The 27,360-nt window shown below is 37.9% G+C and overlaps 1 protein-coding gene across 1 annotated transcript in view; it reads right to left on the reverse strand.

Moving 5' to 3' along the window:
• Positions 1-5,071: 5,071 nt before the first annotated feature.
• The window catches only part of LOC128703320 (U3 small nucleolar ribonucleoprotein protein MPP10), a 38,344-nt gene continuing 16,055 nt past the window's right edge, over positions 5,072-27,360 (reverse strand). The window contains exons 5-10 of the mRNA XM_053797944.2: positions 24,920-25,094; positions 22,681-22,865; positions 13,400-13,534; positions 13,065-13,173; positions 7,340-7,557; positions 5,072-5,319 (exon numbers count right to left, since the gene is read on the reverse strand). Coding sequence (XP_053653919.2) covers positions 5,167-5,319; positions 7,340-7,557; positions 13,065-13,173; positions 13,400-13,534; positions 22,681-22,865; positions 24,920-25,094 — 975 coding nt within the window. The 3' untranslated portion in view covers positions 5,072-5,166. The remainder of the gene's footprint in view (positions 5,320-7,339; positions 7,558-13,064; positions 13,174-13,399; positions 13,535-22,680; positions 22,866-24,919; positions 25,095-27,360) is intronic.

Raw genomic sequence — 27,360 nt, forward strand, 5'->3', positions numbered from 1 at the left:
GTTTCAAAGCCCTGACCAAACACAGTCCTCTTTTATAATGAAAAAGTTAAGTTATAAGCATGCCATGAACTACATAATTGATACAAGCTTTATCATGTGGTCTTAATGCCTCTGACTGCTATGGCAGAATTCAAATATATCCATGATACTAGTAAATATTTCTCAGAATTAACAGCAGAAATACATTAACCCTTTTATTGATTTTAGTATGTATGTATGTATGTAGTATATATATATACATGTATATATACTCCATTATTTTGTCCAACCCCTGTATATATATATATATGTCATGCCGAATAGGCAGAACTTGCAATCTTGGCTTAAATAGCAATGCTCATCTTGCCATATAAGACAAGCGAAAATTTGTGTATGTAATAATTTCGCCAAAATCATTCTGAACCTAACGAAAAAAATATATTTAACTGTGTTTTGTATTAAATTATCATAAGCAAATCTAAAATACATATATATATGTCGTGCTGAATATGTAAAACTGGTCAATTAGCAAGAACTCATTTAAAATTAAGTCCTTTCTAAAATTTTCTCTTATACGTTTGAAGATACATATTTTTCATTAAAGTTAATGTAAAAATTTTTAATTTTGCTCCAAAAGAATCTTAGAAAACTTACCTAACCTTATTATAACAAGCGCAATTTATTTTAGCCTAACCCAACTAAATATATTTTAGATTTGTTTACAATAATTTAATACTAAACAAACACAATGAAATATATTTTTTTTCGTTAGGTTCAGAATGATTTTGCCGAAATTATTGCATACACAAATTTTTGCTCATCATATATGGCAAGGTGAGCGTTGCTATTTAAGCCAAGATCACAAGTTTTGCCTATTCGGCACGACATACATACATACATACATACATACATACCAATATATTTATTTTGATAAGTAGTTTCAATCTACCGATAAGTACATATTTGCATAATTAAGAATGGCTGTGATACTCAACACAAATCTTCAGATGTGGATTCAATACAGCCATTTTCCTTGTTTCAAGTGTGAGAAAAGCTTTAAAGTACTGTGCCACTTTTACACATATATAACTATTTGTGGTTAAGAGTTAAAATGTCTACATTATTGTTTTTTAAATCAGTTTCAGTCCACATGATTAGCTGTCAGTCCTCTAATTCAGTTGCAAAAGAAGAATGCATTGTCATTACTGTAATTTCAAAGCGAACCAGAGACAGAGTGATAAAGTAATAGTACACAAAGTATATTTTGACATGGTATAGCTAAGGAATAGAAACAACAGAGCTTGTATCTATATCAAGAGATGTATTTTCAATGTATCAACATGGAAAAGGAAGAAACAATGAAATTATTTGGCCTTCCATTGCTCTTTCATTAAAGCCCCATTTTTGACTGGGTATAAATTATTTATCAATATAAGAATGTGGTAGCTCCCTCACCCACCACATAAGTATTGTCAACATATTTTCATCTGTAATAAACTGGAGGAGACTGGACTAGATTCATCCTACCTTTTCCCCAGAAAAAGTCATATTAGTCATAGATCGGGGATCCATGCATACCTAAATCCCAGAAAGAAAGCACAAGCCCATTATAGTATATGAGTTATGAGTTATGTTATGTAAGCAAGAAGCATAAGGAGTGGAACAGTACAAAGACTGAGAGCGAGAGTGAGAAAATATTTGTTGATAAATAAGGAATGCCGTTGTGCAATGAGTAATCTTGCATGACACAGTTCAAGGTACCTATGTGAAATTCTTGTCTGCAACATTAAAGACTATAGCAAGTTCACATGTATATATATATGTAGTATATAAAAACAAAATAGCATCACCAAAACAGGCTAAACAAGCAAACATTAGAGTGGTGTTCAGGGAACCTACACAACTCATCCTTGAGTATGCAGTGTCCGTTTGGAAACCCTTGCCAGATATGAAACACAAACCAAAACTAGAGAGAGTAAAAAACAAGTGCATCAAGATGAGTGCTTGCATCGAGGGTAAGAAAGGGTTCTTGATCCAAGAAATTAGAGTTCTCCCCTTTCTTAGACTGAACATGATTACCTTCCATTCCTCAGGTGCTGTATGGATTTAGCATTTCCTCGTTAATAATAAAAATAAAAATAATAATAATAATAATAATAATAATAATAATGAATCAAACAGAAAGTGGAGACATGATTCATGAACAGAAATGTTATTTTAGTGCCAGGAATGTCTACATTATTTATTTTGCACACTATTTTTAAATTGGCATTTTTTAATTTTGTGTAAAACTGGCCAAATTACCATCTGTGCACTTTATAACATAGTTGTAATAGTTAAATGGGCAGTTTCTTGTGCTCAAACAACAGAACAGAAGGCATACTAGTGAAATAGCTAAGAATTTGGTTAAATGGAGCAAGGGAATTAATTTAAAATAGGGCTCAAAGCAGGCAAAATCGATTATGCATAAATTACTCCCAGACCGCTAACTTTACACCTGCATAAGTCCTTAAGTCTTCCATCAAATTTTGTACTTTTGGTGCCATTATCACTGCCTCCAGCCTCCTTGCTGCAATCTTTAAAACCCATGCTTCACACCCCTATAAGAGTATTGATACTACTATATTTTGATGCATTCCCATTTTGCCTCCATGGATAACATTCTGTTTCCATAGATGCCTCAATGCACCACCCACCTTTTCCCCCCCCTTATCAATTCTATGGTTCACCCCATTTTTCAGAGACCCATCTGCTGATGAGTCCAGCCTTCCATTACCTAAATTTTTTGTTACCCTCATCACCTTCCTCTTTCCTAAGAATGTTCACTTTCAATTTCCATCTTGTACATACCCTCCCAATTTTTTCCACAAACTTTTGCAACTTCTCTTCCGAATCTCTCTAAAACCACCACGCCATCGGTAAAAAGCTACTGTGACAACTCACACTCTTTTTTATATTCTTCATCTTTTAATCCCACCTCTCCCCAACACCCCTAGCTTTCACTTCTTTAAGAACCCCTTCTATAAATGTTACACAACCATGGTAACATCACACATCCCTAAGGCCTATTTTTACTGAAATATAATCTTCCTCTCTCCTACATGGCCTAACCTGAGCCTTGATATCCTCAGAAAATTGTTAACTGCTTTAACCCCTTGACTGCCGCAACCCCAAATCCTGAGGTGTCTCCTGGTGTTGCAAAATTTCTGAAAAAAAAAAAATCTTTTGAAATGATAGAGAATCTTTTCCCGATTGTAATGACACCAAAAGAACAAAATTTTATAGAAAACTGACGGAATTACACTCTCGCAAAGTTAGCAACCTCGGTGATATTTACGAATCGGCGATTTTGCCCACATTGAGCCCTATTTTTGGCTAATTCCATTGTTCCAGTCGACCAAACTCATAGCTATTTCTTTAGAACTCAATTTTTTCTATTAATTAAGCACAAGAAACTGCCCATTTACTGATTTTAACTACTCAATAACGTGGTCAGAAATTTGCAATTTGGCCAATTTTACGAAAATTAAAAAATATGACAATTTCAAAATAGGGTCCAGAATGAACAATGCAGACATTCCTGGCTCTAAATAACATTTTCTTTGTTCATCAGTCATATCTCCAGGCCTCTTTGATATTACTCTTGCTTTCTATTTTGAATTTTTATTCAAACAAAAAATAGAAGACTTACTGTTATGCAGACTACTGCAATATTGTAATAATTGTATAAATGTCAACCCATTCATGACTGCATATTAGAATGGCTACTTGGACATTTATTGGAAAATGACATCATTTGTTTACTTTTGAACATTGGCAAAAATCAAACATTTCCCCGACTTTGAGCTCCACTTCAAGGTTTTTTCATAATAAAACCAATCAAAATCACCTCTATTTCTATAATATGTTTTCCATTCTATCAAATGAAACCAAGAAAACGAGAATACAACCATAAATACTATACGAAAATAGACCACAAAGTCGGCATTTTAATTAAATAAAACGTTCGTGTTTTTTTTCTCATTATGCACTGCGTGCTGCAGGATATTTTTTATATGGTGCACACTGACCACACAGACGTATTCTCTCACATGTGGGCCTACCAGCTTTCTCCTGCTTGATTTGAATCCGCTAGAATTTATGAGTATATATACGTCAAACACGGTGGTTCGTAAGACGTATATATACGACTGAAACAGTCAAAGGGTTAGGTAACCTACCACCTATTCTAAACACTTGCAACATCTGCCACACTGTTCTTATCTACCCTATCATATGCCTGTTCTCAATCCATAAATACAATGAAAAGTTCCTTACCTTTATTTAAGCACTGCTCACTTCAATGTAAATGCTTGGTCAACACATCTGCTACCCTTCCTAAAACCTCCTTGTTTCTCTGTGATCCTACTCTCTGTTGTAACTATAATGTTTTCAATAATAATAACTCTACTGCTGAGTATATGTATTCAAAGTATACACAACAGTGAATATACAGTGTATGTACATAAATACAAAATGCATGAATACATATGCATATTCAAGTGTATGCATGTACTTACATACATATACACATGCATGCTTTTTTTTTCAACCAACCAACCATATCCCTCGAAGGCAGGGTGGCCTAAAAAAAAAAAAAATCTTTTTAAATTTAATATGCCCACACATACATTTTTTTTAACATGCTGGCCGTCTCCCACCAAAGTAGGGTGACCTGAAGAAGAAACACTTTCATCATATACACTGTCACTGTCTTGCCAGAGGCGTGCAGATACAACAGTTCAGATGTCCCTCCAAACAGCAAATATCCCAAACCCCTCCTGTACTTCCAACTTTCAGGACTCTAAGTCTTGCTAACTGAGTACATACATACATATATACATACACACAAATGTGTACATAATCGTATATTTTGCTGAATTAGAATTTTATCATCGTCCACCACTACTAGTTTTCTTTAGCATTCATCAAGATAGAAGGGCCTGGGTATATGGAATAAAGCCCTTGGATACCTTTCCCAGATTGCAAAGAAGTTAAAATGGGATCCAGATCCTGAAAGAATCCAAACACTTCATATGACAAAAAGAAGAAATACTAAAAAGCTTTATTTGAAATAGGAATATACAGAATACATGATTAAAGTGAGGGAGAAACTGTATGAAATTTAATACACATCCAACAATAAAATTACAATAAAAGCTTAGAAACAGATTTGTGCTCTATTCTTTTCTTCCTACTATGTTGATTTTTATTCTCTTGTAATTTTTGAACAGTGTCTTCTTCCAGCTTCTTGAAGAATGTTTGTGAAGACCTGACTACGTTGTGCTGCTTCCCCTCCAACTGTGAAAATAAACAAAGTAGTAAAACACGCATAAAAACAAATTACGTAGACACATACGGTGCACTCCATGGGGAAGTGGAGAAGAATCCTTCCTCTGTAAACTGTGTGTGTCGTAAGAGGTGACTTAAAAACCTGAGAACAAGAAGATAATAACCCCTTCTCCTGTATAAATTACCAAATGTCAAACAAAGAAAAGCTTTATGAAAGCATTTCTTTTTTTCAGATTACCCTGCCTCAGTAGGAGACAGCTGGTGTATTAAAAAAATAATATACAGTACAGTGAAAACAACCATATATGAACACAGACAAGAAAATTTCCCTCATATGAAAATAGCACTAGTGAGGTTCTATCGAGATCAGTAATTACTATAATAACAATTTTAATCTTATGTATACAAATGATCTGCCAGAAGGAATGAAGAACAATGTGGATTTTTGCAGAGGCAAAAGTCTAGTGCAAGGTAGGAAATCAGAATGACTATAAAACCTGTCCTACAAGAATATGTAAACAAAGGAAATGATTATAGACTGACTGATAAAATCTTGAAAATAACTGACAGACAGCAGATCATCAATGGAAGACCACGTAAATGCAGTAGTGAGAAACTAAGTATGCTATGCAGGCAACCTTCTTTTAACATTATAAACAGGTTCCATAAAACCTGCTTAAAAACAATGGCTATAAAAACAGGAGATGGCCTCAGTCAATAAATACTTGTGCCAAAAATTTATGTTAATCATTTCATCTTACTCAACATATACTACTAATATATACTATAAAATATATAATATTTCACTATCATTCACTATTGCTGCCTTGCAAGAGGTATGTCAATACTACAGTTCAGCTGCCCCTCCAAACTGCAAATATTGTCATCCCTCCTTCAGAGTGCAGGCACTGTACTTCCTACCTCCAGGACTCAAGTCCAGCTCTCCAGTTTTCGTGAATCCCTTCACAAAATGATACCTAGGTTCACACTCTACGAGCTCCTCAAGTCCCAAAAACCATTTGCCTCCACTCACTCATATCTATTGAAAAATATTTTGTACATGAGGCCAGAAAATACTACAAGATAGCCAGTCTCCTAAAGAGTGTAATAATTAGCTGCTACCTGATGACTCTTATGATCACCCACTCATTAAAAAGAAAAAGTTCAAACAACATTTTCTTACATGCCCTGTATATACAACACCTATTTTCTCTGTTCCACGATTCTGTTGGCTTTCAACTGAGCAATTGTTCACTATGCTTGATGGTTTTACCGGTGCTCCACCATTATCGCCATTTTCATGCAACAAATGTGTAAGGGAAGGATGAATGATACAACATTTAGAGCTATATGAACGGGACCCTCCTGTACATGCCACTTAACTGCAGCATGTCCTCTATCCAGCCCACAGATCCAGGAGTACTTAGAAGTTTGAAAATAAAATATTGCTACAGTATTGCATGACTTTCTAAGTTTTAAAGAAAAATTTTTTAACACACCAACCATCTCCCACTGAGGCAGGGCGACCCAAATATGAAGAAACAAAAGTTTTTCTTCTTTTTGCATTTAGTAATTTACACTGCTTCGGCAGGAAACGGCAGACGTGTAAAAAAAAAAAAAAAATATACAGGAGGGGTTACTAGTCCCTTGCTCCTGGCATTTTAGTCACCTCTTATAACACACATGGCTTACACAGGAAGGATTCTTCTCCACTTTTCCCATGGAGTTTAAAGAAATTATAACCTACAAAACATTTCAGAAAGACTTCGTTAAACATGCATTTCATCACACTCTGCAATCCCAGGAAAGTTTAAATACACCTATACTGAGGATTGCCAATGTTTGCCAACTGTCATAATACAGGCACTGCTCCTGATATTGAAGGGTTCCATGCAAATTCAGAGAAAGCGGAAATGGCTGAGTTAATGAGCTAAACAATGTTCTTCAAGATCCAGTATTACATTTTATATCCTCTCTAATAATTAAGATTAACTTACCAAAGGTTAACATTTAAATACAAAACACTTACCATTTTCACTTGTCCTGATTTAACAGCCTTTTCTATGACTTTCATTGTGGATTTTGCGTCTAACTTTCCATCTGTTCCAGCTTTTTTCAACTTCTCTTGCAACTTCTTCTGCTGCAACTTGGACCTTTTCTTCTGGTGAGATTTCTTTACCCGGCGGTCACGCTTTTTATCTGTGCTTGTGTACTCGGTTTTCCCTCTTAGCTCGCCATGAACAGGCTCTGTCATAATACAACACAAAATTAATACAGAACAAACATGTACTAATTAGAGATGGGACAAGGCCAAATTTTTTGAAGATACTAATACTCAATTTTAGGCCGATACCAATAACAATACCTAAGGCTGTGACTAGCAATTTCTGTCCTTTGAACACTAAAATAAATTAGTTTTCAAGTACTTGGTATTATTAATTTCACTTGCATATTTAATGAGGAATATAGTTACTGCATGTAGTTTTGACCTTGATGTACCTAACAAGCTGGAATAAAGTGCAAGATAGGAAACACTTTTCAGGGAACCCCTGAAAAGTATAAATTTGGTCACTAAACCTCAACCTATGGTATACTCATGCGCCACATAACAACATTTCAGTCAATGATGAACCGCATATACAATCGTGGTGTAAATAAACCTACTGCGCTGTCAACTGTATAAAAAAATAACGTGTACAATTATGTACAGTACATAATACTTGATGATGAAAATAAACAACTATGTTACTGGTTTATGTATTTACTGTAGTGGACTTTTTATCGTTATTCTAGAGTAGCATTTCTCAACCAGGGTTCCCCAGAACTCTACAGCTCTGCAAGCAGTCACTAGGGGTTCCGAGAGAAACAATGATAAATAGGCTAATCATATATAAATTCATTTTTGAGTCATTTTTGTATTTAATTTTTATATTCGCAATTTTACTATACACGTACGGCATATTCTTGGAAAATTCGAGAGTACAGCCTCTCCTCACTTAGCGACGTAATCGTTTACCAACGACTCGGACTTACGACAGGCTCTCAGACCAGAATGCACACCTAAATATAGTGCCCACAAAAAAAATCTATACATTAACATTTTTTTGACAATAAAATGAAAAAATGCAACTTAATGTATGTACATGCACACCTACGATCCGACTTACGACCTGCTCGACATACGTCCACTCGACTTACGACCGTGCTGGACTGGGCTGGGCCGGCTGATGCACACTGCTGTACAATATTTGACAATACTCACGGCGGCAATGTGTCATGCAGGCAGCATCAGTTTGAGTAACCCTGCCCTATCAGCAGCATCATACTGTATTAACTGTACTAACTGGACAGTAGTAAATTTCACCATGGCCCCTAAGATGAAGTCTGAATCTTGCACTGGAGACTGTGGCAACAAAGGCTCTTACTCTCGAACTCTCTATTTGTTTTCACTGTTGCACATAAACCTGTCTGTATCTGTCTGCCTGTATATCTGTCTGTATCTGTGTGTGTCTGTTTATCTGTCTACTAGTGTGTCTTTCTGTCTACCTGTGTCTGTCTTTATGTCTACCTGTGTCTGTGTCTACCTGTGTGTCTGTCTTTCTGTCTACCTGTGTGTCTGTCTTTGTCTGCTTGTCTGTCTCAGAGCCACTCATTAAGAGTGTACTTGGTCTTGAAGACGCCATATTAATAATGATAATAACAATAATAATTTGGCAATTTTCTTCTTATTCTTTTTAGTAATCTTTACAGGAAAAGGGGTTACTAGCCCATTGTTCCCGGCATTTTAGTTGACTTTTACAACACGCATGGCTTACGGAGGAAAGATTCTTATTCCACTTCCCCATGGATATAAAAGGAAAAGTAATAAGACCAAGAACTATTAAGATAAAATCAAAGAAAACTCAGGTGAGTGTGTATAAATAAACGTGTACATGTATGTGTAGTGTGACCTAAGTGTAAGTAGAAGTAGCAAGACATGCCTGTAATCTTGCATATTTATGAGACAGACAAAAGACACTAGCAATCCTACCATCATGTAAAACAATTACAGGCTTTTGTTTTACACTCACTTGGCAGGACGGTAGCACCTCCCTGGGTGGTTATAGGAGGGTGGGGGCAGGAGGAAAGAGGAGTGATTGGTGGAATGATGAAGTAAAGGGTGTGATAAAAGAGAAAAAGGTAGCTTACGAGAGGTTTTTACAAAGCAGAAGTGTTATAAGAAGAGCAGAGTATATGGAGAGTAAAAGAAAGGTGAAGAGAGTGGTGAGAGTGTGCAAAAGGAGAGCAGATGAAAGAGTGGGAGAGGCACTGTCAAGAAATTTTAATGAAAATAAGAAAAATTTTTGGAGTGAGTTAAACAAGTTAAGAAAGCCTGGGGAAAGTATGGATTTGTCAGTTAAAAACAGAGTAGGGGAGTTAGTAGATGGGGAGAGGGAGGCATTAGGTAGATGGAGAGAATATTTTGAGAAACTTTTAAATGTTGAAGAAGAAAGGGAGGCGGTAATTTCATGCACTGGCCAGGGAGGTATACCATCTTTTAGGAGTGAAGAAGAGCAGAATGTAAGTGTGGTGGAGGTACGTGAGGCATTACGTAGAATGAAAGGGGGTAAAGCAGCTGGAACTGATGGGATCATGACAGAAATGTTAAAAGCAGGGGGGGATATAGTGTTGGAGTGGTTGGTACTTTTGTTTAATAAATGTATAAAAGAGGGGAAGGTACCTAGGGATTGGTGGAGAGCATGTATAGTCCCTTTATATAAAGGGAAAGGGGACAAAAGAGATTGTAAAAATTATAGAGGAATAAGTTTACTGAGTATACCAGGAAAAGTATACGGTAGGGTTATAATTGAAAGAATTAGAGGTAAGACAGAATGTAGGATTGCGGATGAGCAGGGAGGCTTCAGAGTGGGTAGGGGATGTGTAGATCAAGTGTTTACATTGAAGCATATATGTGAACAGTATTTAGATAAAGGTAGGGAAGTTTTTATTGCATTTATGGATTTAGAAAAGGCATATGATAGAGTGGATAGAGGAGCAATGTGGCAGATGTTGCAAGTACATGGAATAGGTGGTAAGTTACTAAATGCTGTAAAGAGCTTTTATGAGGATAGTGAGGCTCAGGTTAGGGTGTGTAGAAGAGAGGGAGAATACTTCCCGGTAAAAGTAGGTCTTAGACAGGGATGTGTAATGTCACCATGGTTGTTTAATATATTTATAGATGGGGTTGTAAAAGAAGTAAATGCTAGGGTGTTTGGGAGAGGGGTGGGATTAAATTATGGGGAATCAAATACAAAATGGGAATTGACAGTTGCTTTTTGCTGATGATACTGTGCTTATGGGAGATTCTAAAGAAAAATTGCAAAGGTTAGTGGATGAGTTTGGGAGTGTGTGTAAAGGTAGGAAGTTGAAAGTGAACATAGAAAAGAGTAAGGTGATGAGGGTATCAAATTATTTAGATAAAGAAACATAACTACTACTACCTCTTCTACTACTACTACTACTACTACTACTACTACAACTACTGATGAAATTAAGACATATGTGCGGCGTCTGGTTGTCTTTGTTGTGGACGTTTCGCCATCCAGTGGCTGGCTGGATGGCGAAACGTCTACGATAGGGATGCCCGGGTGTTGCGCATGTGTCTTAATTTCATCTTGTTGGTATTATATACCATTCCTGTACTACTACTACCACCACCTCTTCCTGCCTATATATAGCCGTCCTGCCCCACTTCTGGTTAATGTGACTGTCAATGGTCCAAGTCAGACCGAAACGTCGTCGTAAGCTTCTCTCTTTTATGTGCGGGTTATTTGAGTATTGGATATCAAATTGGGGAGGAGGAGTATGGAAGAAGTGAATGTTTTCAGATATTTGAGAGTTGATGTGTCGGCAGAAGGATTTATGAAGGATGAGGTTAATCATAGAATTGATGAGGGAAAAAAGGTGAGTGGTGCATTGAGGTATATGTCAAGACAAAAAACATTATCTATGGAGGCAAAGAAGGGAATGTATGAAAGTATATTAGTACCAACACTCTTATATGGGTGTGAAGCTTGGGTTGTGAATGCAGCAGCGAGGAGGCGGTTGGAGGCAGTGGAGATGTCCTGTCTAAGGGCAATGTGTGGTGTAAATATTATGCAGAAAATTCGGAGTGTGGAAATTAGGAGAAGGAGTGGAGTTAATAAAAGTATTAGTCAGAGGGCTGAAGAAGGGTTGTTGAGGTGGTCTGGTCATTTAGAAAGAATGGATCAAAGTAGAATGACATGGAGAGCATTTAAATCTGTAGGGGAAGGCAGGTGTGATAGGGGTCGTGCTCGAAAAGGTTGGAAGGAAGGGGTAAGGGAGGTTTTGTGGGTGAGGGGCTTGGACTTCCAGCAGGCGTGCATGAGTGTGTTTGATAGTAGTGAATGGAGATGAATGGTATTTGGGACCTGACGATCTGTTGGAGTGTGAGCAGGGTAATATTTAGTGAAGGGATTCAGGGAAACTGGTTATTTTTATACAACCAGACTTGAGTCCTGGAAATGGGAAGTATAATGCCTGAGCTCTAAAAGAGGGGTTTCGGGATATTAGCAGTTTGGAGGGATATGTTGTGTATCTTTATACGTATATGCTTCTAAACTGTTGTGTTCTGGGCACCTCTGCAAAAACAGTAATTATGTGTGAGTGAGGTGAAAGTGTTGAATGATGATGATGAAAGTATTTTCTTTTTGGGGATTTTCTTTCATTTTGGGTCACCCTGCCTCGGTGGGAGACGGCCAACTTGTTAAAAAAAAAAATAATCATAGGGAATATATTTAGCGAGGTCTATACAGCACCAGTGTGAATTATGTATTTGTGTACCAAAAGACAACCACAAGTTTCACATTAGAGAAGTTAATTTCATTATCTAAATTGGCTTCAAAAATAACATTTCCCTTGACTTATATATTTGTTCATATGACATTTTGCCTTGATTTATCTTATGTCTTTTCAGTATTGTCAATAAATGATTAAGTTATTGTAGTAGTTATTATCAGTTTTTGTTCTGTTTATATGTGTTATATATGATAATGGTTATTTATTTTTGTTTTTCTGTTTACAGATATGGTTAATTTTTTGGTATGAATGAAAACCTCTGTATGAGGTCTCTTGAACAAGCAGTTTGATTTCAATTTTTTTTTTTTTTTTTGCATTGTCACTAAACTTGGGAAAAACTAAAGTTATTTTTTGTTATACTGGTTATCAGAAAAATTTTATTATATTTTCCTTATGAACTTTAAGCTTATAAATGAGGAAGAAAGATATTAATAGTGATACATAATAATTTTTATGTAGGAGTTCCCCGAGACATGAAAATTATTTCAAGGGACCTGCAAAGGTAAAAATGGTTGAGAAACGCTGTTCTAGAGTGTACTTTTTCTACTCATAAAGAAAAAGTTTACCGCAAAACAGCATGTCATGTTACGCAAGCCACAGCCTCATATATCTTGTGTTTACTCCGTTTCATGACAGCTTCAGTTCTTGTGCTTGATTTAATCTTGTGTTGTTTTGGTGCATTTTCTGTTTACAAGCAAATCTATGATGAAAAAATCAAACAAGCTATATAGCCTAGGTGTGTAGTAGGCCATGCCATCTAGGTTTGTGTAAGAACACTTGATGATATTTGCAGAACAATGAAATTGTCTAAAGACTCATTTCTCAGAATGCATCCCAGTCATAGTGACAAATGACTGTACACTATTAAAAGATTTATACACACATTAAAATCTCACCTAGTATTTCTTGAGGAGCTAGAAGTGTGGCATCACTGGCTGTTACAGGAGTGGCTTCCTCCACATTAATAGCTGGCAAGTTACTCTGGATCTTCACCTCTGCACAAGTCTAAAATATATATTACTCTTAAGACACAGGAAAAGATTATGGAATAATTATTGCACATGTAAGATGCAATCTGCAGCTTGAATTCACATAAAAACAAAATGAATTAAGATTACAGAACATCAATGTTATTTAGGTATCAGACTGCTCTTTCCACTCAAATTTTCCACTTCTTTTTTTTTACTTGCCGGCACTCACACTGTAGTGTATTTAAATAAAAATAAAATACCTGTTTGGGTGTGTAATGGTAGTTGGCAAGGGCATCAAGCTTCATAAATAATTTATCCATCCTCTCTTTTATCTCCTTGTGTTCCTGAAGCTCTTCCTCTTCTTGCTCACCCTTCTTTTGCTGCTTCACATATTCCTATGAAATTATAAAATATTGGTAAAATATCCAACAGAAACAAAAATACTCCTTGTCAATATATTTAATGCATACAAGGTTCTAGTAAATGTCTATACTAACAAATGTGAATTGTTTTAAAATATCAATGACAATCTAAAGTTAATGGCAGATAATCAGAACAAGCCAGAACAATTCATAAAACATCCCTATAACAAATTATGTTAACTCCTTTATACAAAAACCTCCAGCCTTCTTGATATATACAAATATGTTGTCCCCTTTTCCCAGAGTTAAGTCACATCTTCCACCAAAATTCTAACTCTCCATTATCATACTCAATATCCCAAACCTAAGCAAAGACTCCCCATCATTCATACTCACTCACTCACTCACTCACTCACTCTCTCTCGCTCTCACTCACTCTCACTCTCACTCTCACTCACTCTCACTCACTCACTCTCACTCACTCTCACTCTCACTCACTCTCACTCTCACTCACTCTCACTCACTCACTCTCACTCACTCTCACTCACTCTCACTCACTCACTCTCACTCACTCTCACTCACTCACTCTCACTCACTCTCACTCACTCACTCTCACTCACTCACTCTCACTCTCACTCACTCTCACTCACTCTCACTCACTCTCACTCTCTACCCTCCTACTCCTCCCAAATTACATATATTTATATATCACACTCCATTATTATATCTTTCAAAGATTTCGTTTTTCTTGACTGCCTCTTCACATTCAGATCATGTAATAATTCATTATCTCTTGAAAGTATTACATGCAAAATGAGATACATATATGGATCCAAGAAAAAAGCTGTACATCTTAAGAGTTCCAAATAATAAAACTATATTTCAGTACAGCATTCTGTTACACACTTTCTTGCAAGATTGAAGGCATACCCTAAGTATGGAATATACATAATTAAGGGCTCCTTTTATTTGATCTCATCTTGGAGGCTGAAATGAGGACCAGACATATTACTGGCATTGTCATATATATGACTGTCCATGACAGTTCTGATTGGCAATTTTGCAACTTTCCAATGAACTGGTCACAGATTTGAATAAATCCTGAGCCTTGTATTCTGGGTTTTTAAAAAACACCCAAGAATTTCTCTGTGGAATTCCTACCATCATAAACATAACTGATAATAAAGGATAATTCATCTACTTGTGAAATTTCAGATGCAGAGTCTACACCAAAAGAGTAATATTTAGCAGTTTGTCTCAGTAAACTCATCTTAAAAAATTTAACTCCAATAACTTTCAATTAATATATTCATAACAAGTAAGTTTAGGCAATTAAGTAATACTTCCTGAGTCAACATTACTATAATGTTTGATACCTTCACACAAGAAAGGGTCAAAGTCTGTAATCAGCTTTAATAGCATCAAGTAATTACATGGCCAATGAGAGGCAGGATAAATTGTTCACTTGTACCCCAGAATGCTTCTCCTCAGAAAGTAATTTAATGACTAAAAATTCAAGTACATCTCTCTAGAATTCTGAACTATTTCTGCTGCTAAACAATTACTTTATGGTCAACTTTACTACAGTGGACCCCCAGATTTCGTAGTCATCGGATTTCGTAATGTTCGGAAATCGTAACGTTTTTTCGGCAAAATATTGGCTCAGTAATCATCACTGAGCTCGGTAATAGTCATCCATCCTGAACATGTCCGTGTGGCGACAGTGGTCTGACACACCATTTACAGCCAGTGTGCCATTGTTCATCAGCCAGTGAGGACGATCCCGCACATTCATACTATACATTTCGTATTACAGGTACCATTCAACTTACGACCGAGTTCGGTTCCGACAAACCAGTCGTAAGTCGAAATGGACATAAGTCGAATCTTACTACTGAACATCAACATCACATTTTTGTAATGACTTTATTTTATTGTTTTATTTTGGTATTTCATTTTTTATTTCACTTTTTATGCTGTTAGTACTGTATTTTATACTGTAAGGTTTAGGATAAACACTGTGTACAACACAAACAGTTGTTTATTTCCCAGAAATTTGGCATAGAAAACACGGTCGTAAGTCGAATGGTCATATGTCGAGCAGGTCGTAAGTCGGATGGTAGGTGTATTCTATTCTTTTTAGTGCTTGCAACTGCTAAATAAGCCACCATGGACCCAAAGAGAGCTTCTAGTGCTAGCCCTTTGGTAAAGGTGAGAAACACTATAGAATTTAAGAAAGACATCATTGCAAAATATGAAAGTGGAGTGCGTGTGGCAGAGCTAACCAGGTTGTATAGCTAATGTTATGCAGTCGATAATTTGTGAAAAGGCAAGGCAGTTGCATGATGATCTCATAAAGAAAATTCCTGGAACTAGTGCTGACGTTAGTGATTTTAAGGCCAGCAAAGGCTGGTTTGAAAGATTTAAGAAGCACAGTGGCATACACAATTTTAAGGCCAGCAAAGGCTGGTTTGAAAAATTTAAGAAGCACAGTGGCATACACAATGTGGTAAGGCATGGCGAGGCTGCAAGCTCTGACAAATATGCGGCTGAAAAATATGTTCAGGAATTCAAGGGGTACATAGAGGCTGAACAATTCAAACCCCAACAAGTGTTCAACTGTGACAAAACAGGCCTCTTTTGAAGAAAAAAAAATGCCAAAGAGGACCTACATCATGCAGGAGGAAAAGGCACTCCCAGGACACAAGCCAATGAAAGACAGGCTAACTCTCATGTTCTGTAGTAACACTAGTTGGGATTTCAAAGTGAAGCCTTTACTGGTATATCACTGAAAAATCCCAGTGTTTTCAAGAAAAACAATGTCGCCAAGAGTAAATTGTGTGTGATGTGGAAGGCAAACAGTAAGGCATGGGTCACGAGGGACATTTTCCTTGATTGGTTCAACGAAGTGTTTGGCCCCAGTGTGAAGAAATACCTCCTAGAAAATAAATTGGAACTCAAGTGTCTCCTGGTAATGGACAATGCTCCTGCTCATCCTCCAGACTTGGAAGAGCAAATGGTGAAGGAGTTTCGTTTCATCACGGTGAAGTTCTTGCCCCCTAGTACCACTCCTCTCATCCAGCCCATGGACCAGCAGGTCATTTCAAACTTCGAAAAACTGCACACCAAAGCAATGTTTCAAAGGTGCTTTGATGTGGCCTCAGACACTCACTTGACCCTAAGAGAGTTCTGGAAAGATCACTTCAGTATCTTCCACTGCATAAACCTTATAGTTAAGGCTTGGGAGGAAGTGACTTCCAGGACTTTGAACTCTGCTTGGAGAAAACTATGGCCAGAATGTGTCCAAGAGAGGGATTTTGAAGGGTTTGGGGCTGACCCTGACGAGCCTATGGTAGTTGTAGACAGTACTGTGGCATTGGGGAATTCCATGGGGTTGGATGTGAGTGGCGAGGATGTGGAAGAGTTGGAGGAGGACCACAATGAAGAGCTAACCACTGAAGAGCATCAAGGCCTTCATCAGCAACAGCAACAGACCACAGCTCAGAAAACTGCTTCAGACGAGGTGGAAGAGAGATGGAGGAAGGTGCCTTCTTCAAAGATTAAGGACATTTGTGCAAAGTGGATTGAGGTGCAAACATTTACGGATGAGCTTCACTCTGACAAAGCTGTTGCAAGCCGTGTTGGCAACATGTACAATGACAATGTCATGTCCCATTTTAGGGAAATTTTAAAGAAACGCAAGATACAGACCGCTCTGGAACACTTTTTTGAGTGACAGGGGTCCAGTGACAGTCCTAGTGGCATTAACAAACAAAGAGGGGAAGTAACCCCAGAAAAGGACTTGGTACCTGAAGTCTTTATGGAGGGATTCCCCTTCCAAACAATAGTAACTCCTCCACCCTCTTCCCTCCTCCCGTCTTCCATACACTAAGAGGAATCTTCAATAAAGGTAAGTGTCATTTTATTATTGTTTTATTCTACATGTTTCATTGATTTCTGTGTAGGTAAATGTATATTTCATGTAAAAAAAATTTTTTTTTTAATACTTTTGGGTGTCTGGAACGGATTAATTGGATTTGGATATCGTCAGATTCAGGTTCAATCACTCACTCTGGAATGGATTAATTATGATAACCGGGGGTTATACGAGGTAAATGTGAAGACAAAAACACGTTATCTATAGAGGCAAAGAAGGGAATGTATGAAAGTATATTAGTACCAACACTCTTATATGGGTGTGAAGCTTGGGTTGTAAATGCTGCAGCGAGGAGACGGTTGGAGGCAGTGGAGATGTCCTGTCTAAGGGCAATGTGTGGTGTAAATATTTTCAGAAAATTTGGAGTGTGGAAATTAGAAGGTGTGGAGTTAATAAAAGTATTAGTCAGAGGACAGAAGAGGGGTTGTTGAGGTGGTTTGGTCGTTTAGAGAGAATGGATCAAAGTAGAATGACATGGAGAGTGTATAAATCTGTAGGGGAAGAAAGGCGGGGTAGAGGTCGTCCTCGAAAAGGTTGGAGGGATGGGGTAAAGGAGGTTTTGTGGGCGAGAGGCTTGGACTTCCAGCAAGCGTGCATGAGCATGTTAGATAGAAGTCAATGGAGACGAATGGTTTATGGGACCTGACGATTTGTTGGAGTGTGAGCAGGTAATATTTAGTGAAGGGATTCAGGGAAAGTGATTATTTTTATACAGCCGGACTTGAGTTCTGGAAATAGGAAGTACAATGCCTGCACTTTAACCCTTTGGGGGTTTCGGACGTACTAGTACATCTTACGACCCAGGGTTTTTGACGTACTAGTACGCCTAAATTCTAGCGCCCCCAAATCTAGTGAGAGAAAGCTGGTAGGCCTACATATGTAAGAATGGGTCTATGTGGTCAGTGTGCGCAGTATAAAAGGAATCCTGCAGAACACAGTGCATAATGAGAAAAAACTTTGACTGTGTTTTTGGATTACAACAGCGACTTTGCACTGTATTTTCGTATGGTATTTATTGTTGTATTCTAGTTTTCTTGGTCTCATTTTATAGAATGGAAGACATATTACAGAAATTGAGATGATTTTGACTGGTTTTACAATGAAAAGTACCTTGAAATTGAGCTCAAAGTAGCAGAAATGTTCGATTTTTACCATAGTTCAAAAGTAAACAAATCATGCCAAGCGTCCAATACACATCAACTGGCGAGTCTAATATTCTTTCACAAGTGCGCTGATATTATTTATACCATTTCTACACTAATGCAGTAGTCTGCATAACAGTAAATCTTATTTTTTTTTTTGTAAGAATAAAAATTCAAAGTGGAAAGGCAAAGAAATATAAGAGGGGCCTGGGGATGTGACTAATGAACAGAGAACTTGTTATTTTAGTGCCAGGAATGTCTTTCTTGTTTATTCTGGACCCTATTTAGAAATTGGCATCTTTTGAAATTTGTGTGAAATTGGCAAAATTGCTAAATTCTGACCACTTTATTGGATAGTTGAAATCGGTAAATGGGTGGTTGGTTTCTTGTACTCATTCGATAGAAAAAATGGAGTTCTAGCGAAATAGTTATGATTTTTGTCGACTAGTACACTGAAATTGGCCGAAAATAGGGCTCAAAGTGGGCAAAATCGCCGATGCGTAAACACTGTCGAGACCGCTAACTTCGCGAGAGCATAATTCCGTAAGTTTTCCATCAAATTTCATACTTTTGGTGTCATTATGATCGGGAAAAGATTCTCTATCTTTTCATGTGAAAAATAATTTTTTTTTTTTTTTTGAAATTTGGCTGACCCTGAGAACAAGTCTCTGAGAGGACCTGTCGACCCCCAAAGGGTTAAAGAAGGGGTTTGGGATATTGGCAGTTTGGAGGGATATGTTGTGTATTTTTATATGTATATGCTTCTAAGCTGTTGTATTCTGAGCACCTCTTCAAAAACAGTGATTATGTGTGAGTGAGGTGAAAGTGTTGAATGATGAAGTATATGTATTTTCTTTTGGGGGATTTTCTTTCGGTGGGAGATGGCCGGCTTGTTAAAAAAAAAAAAAAAAAAAAAAAAGGGGTCCACTGTATTTACATTTGTCTTGCTGATCAAATTCAAGACATGGCTTTTATATAGTTCTGATAGTTCTGGTACTTTTAAGATTAACCTGTCATGTAAGATGACAGATTAATCTTAAAAGTATCTATTTAGATATTGTATGCACTTATCTTTACTTTCCTGAGCTCTTAATAATTTGTATTTCTGCAATATATTCTTTCCAGTTTACGAGACCTGAGACTGGGTTTCTGGGTCAGTGATCCCGAGAACTGTTACAAAATATAACAAGAAATTAACAGACAATGTGTACTTTACATATGTGCAATAAATTCTCGAATACAAAGCACTGGTGCACAGCCTTCTGGTGAGCATGTGCACAGAGCTGAGACTACTAACCTAAGAGACTGTGTAAACCAGATCTCTCATTAATACACGACTGTAGAAAACAAAGTCATGCTATGTATCAAAGAAGGATAAAGAACAAGAAAAGATAAATTTTAACTGAACAGCAAGTTGAGCCACAGACACATCAGGAAATACTATTTCAGCACAATAGAATGAAATCCAACAACAGAGAGAGATCACCCTTCTCCTCTTCTCTCCTCTCTACACACACACACACACACACACACACACACACACACACACACACACACACACACATCAATCAAATAACTGCTGCAGCATATGGGAGATTGGGAAACCTGAGATTGGCATTTAGACATCTGAGTAAGGAGTCATTCACGACATTGTACACAGTGTACGTAAGGCCTATACTGGAATATGCAGCGCCAGTATGGAACCCTCACTTTGTCAAACACGTCAAGAAATTGAAGAAAGTGCAAAAATTTGCAACATGATTAGTCCCAGAACTGAGGGGTATGTCTTATGAGGAGAGGTTAAGGGAACTCAACCTGATGACACTAGAAGATAGGAGGGATAGAGGGGACATGATAACAACTTATAAAATACTAAGAGGCACTGACAACGTGGACAAGGAACAAATGTTTCAGAGATGGGATACAGAAACACGGGGACACAACTGGAAACTGAAAATCCAGATAAGTCACAGGGATGTTAGGAAGTATTTCTTTAGTCTTAGAGTTGTCAGGAACTGGAATAATCTGGAGAGTGAAGTAGTGGAAGCAAGTTCCATAAATAGCTTTAAGAAGAGGTATGACAAATATTATAGAGCAAGGAAAGAGTGAATTAGTATCAACCAGTGAAGAGGCGGGGCTAGGAGCTATGACTCGACCCCTGCAACCACATATAGGCGAGTACGTACATGTACATCTCACTCTCTCTGTATACTATTTACGTCTGGCCCATACTGGAGTATGCAGCACCAGTTTGTAACCCACACCTGGTCAAGCACATCAAGAAATTAGAGAAAGTACAAAGGTTTGCAACAAGATTAGTCCCAGAGCTAAGGGGATTGTCCTATGAAGAAAAGTTGAGGGAAATCGGCCTGACGACACTGGAAGACAGGAGGGTCAGAGGAGACATGACGACGACATATAAAATACTGCACGGAATAGACAAGGTGGACAAAGACGGGATGTTCCAGAGATGGGACACAGAAACAAGAGGTCACAATTGGAAGTTGAAGACTCAGATGAATCAAAGGGATGTTAGGAAGTATTTCTTCAGTCATATAGTAGTCAGGCCATGGAATAGCCTAGAAAGTGACATAGTGGAGGCGGGAACCATACATAGTTTTAAGGCGAGGTTTGATAAAGCTCATGGAGAAGGGAGAGAGAGGACCTAGTAGCAATCAGTGAAGAGGCAGGGCCAGGAGCTATGACTTGACCCCTGCAACCACAAATAAACGAGTACACACACACACACACACACACACACACACACACACACACACACACACAAAAAAAAAAAAAAAAAAAAAAAAAAAAAAAAAAGTTTTAAGAAGTATGACAGGGTCCACGAGGCTAAGAGGGATTAAATCTGAAGAGAGGCAAGTTAAGAGGAAAGGTCAGGATCTGAGAATCCACCCCTGTGACCCCTAACAAGTGAGTACAAATGGGTGGCTACACACATACAAGAGAAACTGCTTCTGTACCTGTGTAGGCTCTTTAACCCTAAACTGTCCAAACGCAGATCTACGTTCACTCGCATAGCGCTCCGGACGTAGATCTGCATTTTATTTTACATGCTTTCAAATGTAAAAAAATATAGATCTATGTTCGGAGTTCTACGCAAATGAACGTAGATCTATGTTTGGACAGTTTAAAGGTTAATATCCCAAAGCCTAAAAATTATTATTACATTGATGGGGAAGCTTTAAACTTTTTTTTATTTTTTTTTTAACAAGTCAGCTGACTCCCACCAAGGCAGGGTGACCCAAGAAAGAAAATCCCCAAAAAGAAAATACTTTCATCATCATTCAACACTTTCACATTACTCATACATAATCACTGTCTTTCCAGAGGCACTCAGATATGACAGTTTAGAAGTCCCTCCAAACTGTCAATATCCCAGACCCATCCTTTAAAGTATAGGCACTGTACTTTCCATTTCCAGGACTCAAGTCCAGCTAAATCTATAATAACCGGTTTCCCTGAATCCCTTCACTAAATATTGCCCTGCTCACACTCCAACAGCTCTTCAAGTCCCAAAAACCATTTGTCTCCATTTACTCATACCTAACAAACTCAAACACACTTGCTGGAAGTCCAACCTTTCTAAGGACGACTCCTACCCCGCCTTCCTTCCCCTCCAGATTTATACGCTCTCCAAGTCATTCTACTTTGATCCACTCTAAATGACCACCTCAACAACCCCTCTTCAGCCCATTAAACTTATAGGGATCAAACAGTCCCTGAGAAAATGGTAAACAATCAGGTATGATCCAAGGAAAGAAAGCTAGATCCAATGCCTTGGATAAAGAGCTCACCAGCATCAAGGCCACTTAAGAGGCACACAACTCTAAGTAAATATTACTTGCCATTCCAATATTTTCATCTTATATACCTTATCAAACCCTACATCAGACTGGATCATGAGCAACCCTCTCTTCCACACCATCTCTTGATGTCTCTTCACACCCTCATCACATTTTACTCTACATTTTTACCTTTGGTCTGTATCTGCTTACTTCAATCTTTCAGAAATTCATTGCTTCACCCTTATTTTACACATACACTTGTTACTATTTCATTTAATAACTAACTCTAAAACTTACTTCTTCATATATCTCAGCTAAACTCTTCTTATTCTTCTCTTGATCAAGAAGCAGCTTCTTTTTAAACTCATAGGGATCCTGTGTTTGTTTCACTTTCCGTTCGACGTCATCCCAGGCCTTAATGCGGATGCGATTCATGATTATTTTTTCAATTTGTGAGGTTGTATCTTCAGTGATAACTGGTTCTGAAAGTAAACAGCATATTTATAACAATTATAGCAAAATTTACCTGTCACAAATGATAAATATTTTGGTGAAAATCTACATGCAAACTTGAAGAGGAAAACAAACTGCTTCAATAAAGAGCATCAAACTCTGAAAACACCAAAATTAGTGTATAATTAAACATGTTAGATAGGAGCTGAGTGGAGATAAGTGGTTTTTAGGCAACTGACAAACTGTTGAAGCATGAGCAAGACTTGAGTCCTGGAGGAGGGAAGTAGAGAGCCTGCACTCTCAAGGAGGGGTTTGGATATTTGCTGTTAGGAGGACATTTGACTGTCATATCTGTGCACCTCCTAGGTAGTAGGTTGGTAAACAGCAACTGCCCAGGGAGGTACTACCATCCTGCCAAGTGAGTGTACAATGAAAACCTGTAATTGTTTTACATAATGGTAGGATTGCTGGTGTCTTTTGTCTATCTCATAAACATGCAAGATTTCAGGTATGTCTTGCTACTTCTACTTGCACTTAGGTCACACTACACATACATGTACAAGCATATATATACACACCCCTCTGGGTATTCTTCTATTTTCTTTCTAGCTCTTGTTCTTGTTTATTTCCTCTTATCTCCATGGGGAAGTGGAACAGAATTCTTCCTCCATAAGCCATGCGTGTTGTAACAGGCGACTAAAATGCCGGGAGCAAGGGGCTAGTAACCCCTTCTCCCGTATAAATTACTAAATTTAAAAGAGAAACTTTCGTTTTTCTTTTTGAACCACCCTGCCTTGGTGGGATACGGCCGGTGTGTTGAAAGAAAGAAAGATCTGTGCACCTCTGTCAAGACAGTGATGGTGGGAATGATGGTGAAAGTGTTTCTTTTTTGGGTCACCCTGCCTTGTTGGGAGATGGCCAGTGTGTTAAAAAATTTTACATTATTCATGACAAACCATTCCCATCAACATCTCTCTTTCTTAAAGGTGCATTAGATTTACAGCCTATCAACTACATGTGAATCATTAAGATTAAAGGTAGGGCCTTATGCAAAATTGCATAATCTTCCAGACATTTATCTGCCACCTAAAAATTTTAAATATTTTGAAAGAGCACTGAACATGTTTGCTAGCAAAAGAAAAAATCATGTGCAGTTTGACTGAATTATTTAAAACATGCACAATGTACTTGTACTAAGATATAATGTGGGAAGGCTGAGGACAACCCCAACCAAAATTTATAAAGGAGAAAGCAGAAATGAATAACAAAGAAAAAAATAAAAATACTGAGAAGATAGAAAGACAGGCTGTGAAGGTGGGGGTGAAAAGAAAAGAAAGAAGATGAGGAGAAAGAAAGGGAAGAGGAAGGGAAAGGGTTTGCAGTAGCAGTATTAGTAGCAGCATACTACTATATGAGCACACTACTACCTCCCAACCAGTCATCTGGTCTTCTATCTCACCTGATAATGATCTAGGATAGAGCAAAACACTGTTTAAAGTTTCCCTAGTTGTGGGTTACTTGTGAACTGTTCCAGCCATGCTACTGTGACTTTTATTCTTAAGAATATAATCTTTCTTCTTTCAACAAACCAGCCATATCCCACTGAGGCAGGGTGGCCCAAAAAGAAAAACGAAAGTTCCTCTTTTTAAATTTAGTAATTTATACAAGAGAAGGGGTTACTAGCCCCTTGCCCCCGGCATTTTAGTCGCCTCTTACAACATGCATGGCTTACGGAGGAAGAATTCTGTTCCACTTCCCCATGGAAATAAGAAATAAACAAGAACAAGAACTAGAAAGAAAATAGCAGAAAACCCAGAGGGGTGTGTATATAAATGCTTGTACATGTATGTGTAGTGTGACCTAAATGTAAGTAGAAGTAGCAAGACGTACCTGAAATCTTGCATGTTTATGAGACAGAAAAAAGACACCAGCAATCCTACCATCATGTAAAACAATTACAGGTTTCCGTTTTACACTCACTTGGCAGGACGGTAGTACCTCCCTGGGCGGTTGCTGTCTACCAACCTACTACCTAGAAAGAATATAATCATTTAGCATAAATTTTCAAGTTAAATGAACTTACTTTGCCTTGCAACTATATCATATTCCATATGCTCCTCCAGTGCAGAGTTTTCTGGACGGTCAGTACTTAAAGCCTCTCCACGTAAGTACCATGGCCTCTCACTTATATTAGCATCTTCTAGAGTTTCAATCACCTTGAGTGCCTTCTCTCGTTCCATCTCAAAAGTTGACTTAGCCTAAGAAAAATGTTACACATATTATATCTTTTTCTTAACCAAATATAGTGTTCCAGGAATGTAATATCTTCAATTATGCATACAAACATCATATACAGCCTCTCCTCACTTAACCCATTGACTGTTTAGGTCGTATATATACGTCTTACGAGCCACAGTGTTTGACGTACATCTACTCATAAATTCTAGCGGCTTCAAATCAAACAGGAGAAAGCTGGTAGGCCCACATGTGAGAGAATGGGTCTGCGTGGTCAGTGTGCACCATATAAAAAAAATCCTGCAGCACACAGTGCATAATGAGAAAAAAAAAACTCTGACTGTTTTTTTTTAATTAATATGCTGACTTTGTGGTCTATTTTCATATAACATTTATGGTTGTATTCTCGTTTTCTTGGTCTCATTTGATAAAATGGAAAATATTATAGAAATACAAGTGATTTTGACTGGTTTTACTATCAAAAGAACCTTGAAATGGAGCTCAAAGTGGGGGAAATGTTTGATTTTTGCCGATGTTCAAAAGTAAACAAATGATGTCATATTCCAATAAATGTCCAAGAAGCCATTCTAATATGCAGTCATGAATGGGTTGACATTATTTATACAATTATTACAATATTGCAGTAGTCTGCATAACAGTAAATCTTCTATTTTTTGTTTGAATAAAAATTCAAAATAGAAAGCAAGAGTAATATCAGAGGGGCCTAGAGACGTGACTGATGAACAAAGAAAATGTTATTTTAGAGCCAGGAATGTCTGCACTGTTCATTCTGGACCCTATTTTGAAATTGTCATATTTTTTTCCTTTTCGTGAAATTGGCCAAATTGCAAATTTCTGATCACGTTATTGGGTAGTTGAAATCGGTAAATGGACAGTTTCTTGTACTCAATCGATAGAAAAAATAGATTCTAAAGAAACAGCTATGAGTTTGGTTGACTGGAAAAATGGAATTGACTGAAAATAGGGCTCAAAGTGGGCGAAATCGCCAATTCGTAAATACTGCCGAGGTCGCTAACTTCGCGAGAGCGTAATTCATCAGTTTTCCATCAAATTTCGTTCTTTTGGTGTCATTACAATCGGGAAAAGATTATCTATCATTTCATAAGAAAAATATTCTTTTTTTTTTTGGAAATTTTGCGACACCAGGAGACACCTCAGGATTTGGGGTTGCGACAGTCAAAGGGTTAACAACAAAGTTCTGTTCCTAGACCACGTCAGTAAACGAATTCGTCACTAAGTGAGGAGCATACTACAGTGGACCCCCGCATACCGCACACATCGCATACCGTACAATCCGCATACCGCTCGCTTTTTTCGCAAAAATTTTGCCTCGCATACCGCCCAAAAAGCCGCTCACCGCTCTTCGTCCGAGACGCGTCCAATGTGCGGCCTGAGCCACGCTCACATGTTCCGCCGGTGGCATTGTTTACCAGCCAGCCTCCGCGGTAACATCCAAGCATACAATCGGAACATTTCGTATTATTACAGTGTTTTTGGTGATTTTTTCTGGAAAATAAGTGACCATGGGCCCCAAGAAAGCTTCTAGTGCCAACCCTACAGCAATAAGGGTGAGAATTACTATAGAGATGAAGAAAAAGATCATTGATAAGTATGAAAGTGGAGTGCGTGTCTCCGAGCTGGCCAGGTTGTATAATAAACCCCAATCAACCATCGCTACTATTGGTGGTACAGCTGCTGCTGCTGTTGTACCACCGTCAGCTGCTGCTGCACTGTCAGCTGCTGCTGCTGTTGTACCACCGTCAGCTGCTGCTGCTGCTGTAGCACCGTTGTTGGTGTGGCTTATTGAGAATACCAAGAAACAATTAACCCCAGAGGATTTGCCACCCAGGATAACCCAAAAAAGTCAGTGTCATCGAAGACTGTCTAACTTATTTCCATTGGGGTCCTTAATCTTGTCTCCCAGGATGCAACCCACACCAGTCGACTAACACCCAGGTGAACAGGGAAAAATGTCTGGAACTAGTGCTCATATTGGTGAATTTAAAGCCAGCAAAGGTTGGTTTGAGAGATTTAAGAATCGTAGTGGCATACACAGTGTGATAAGGCCTGTTCTGGAAGAAAATGCCAAACAGGACCTACAGTACTCAGGAGGAAAAGGCACTCCCAGGACACAGTGTCTCATCAGTCATTGCTGCATCTTCAATAAAGGTAAGTGTCATTTATTCTTCATTTAGTAGAGTAGTACATGCACAATATATATTGTGCATGTACTACTCTACTATTGTGCATGTATCCTTCTCTTTGTGT

This window comes from Cherax quadricarinatus, chromosome 15 (genome assembly GCF_038502225.1).
Source record: "Cherax quadricarinatus isolate ZL_2023a chromosome 15, ASM3850222v1, whole genome shotgun sequence".
Classification (NCBI taxonomy): Eukaryota; Metazoa; Arthropoda; class Malacostraca; order Decapoda; family Parastacidae; genus Cherax; species Cherax quadricarinatus.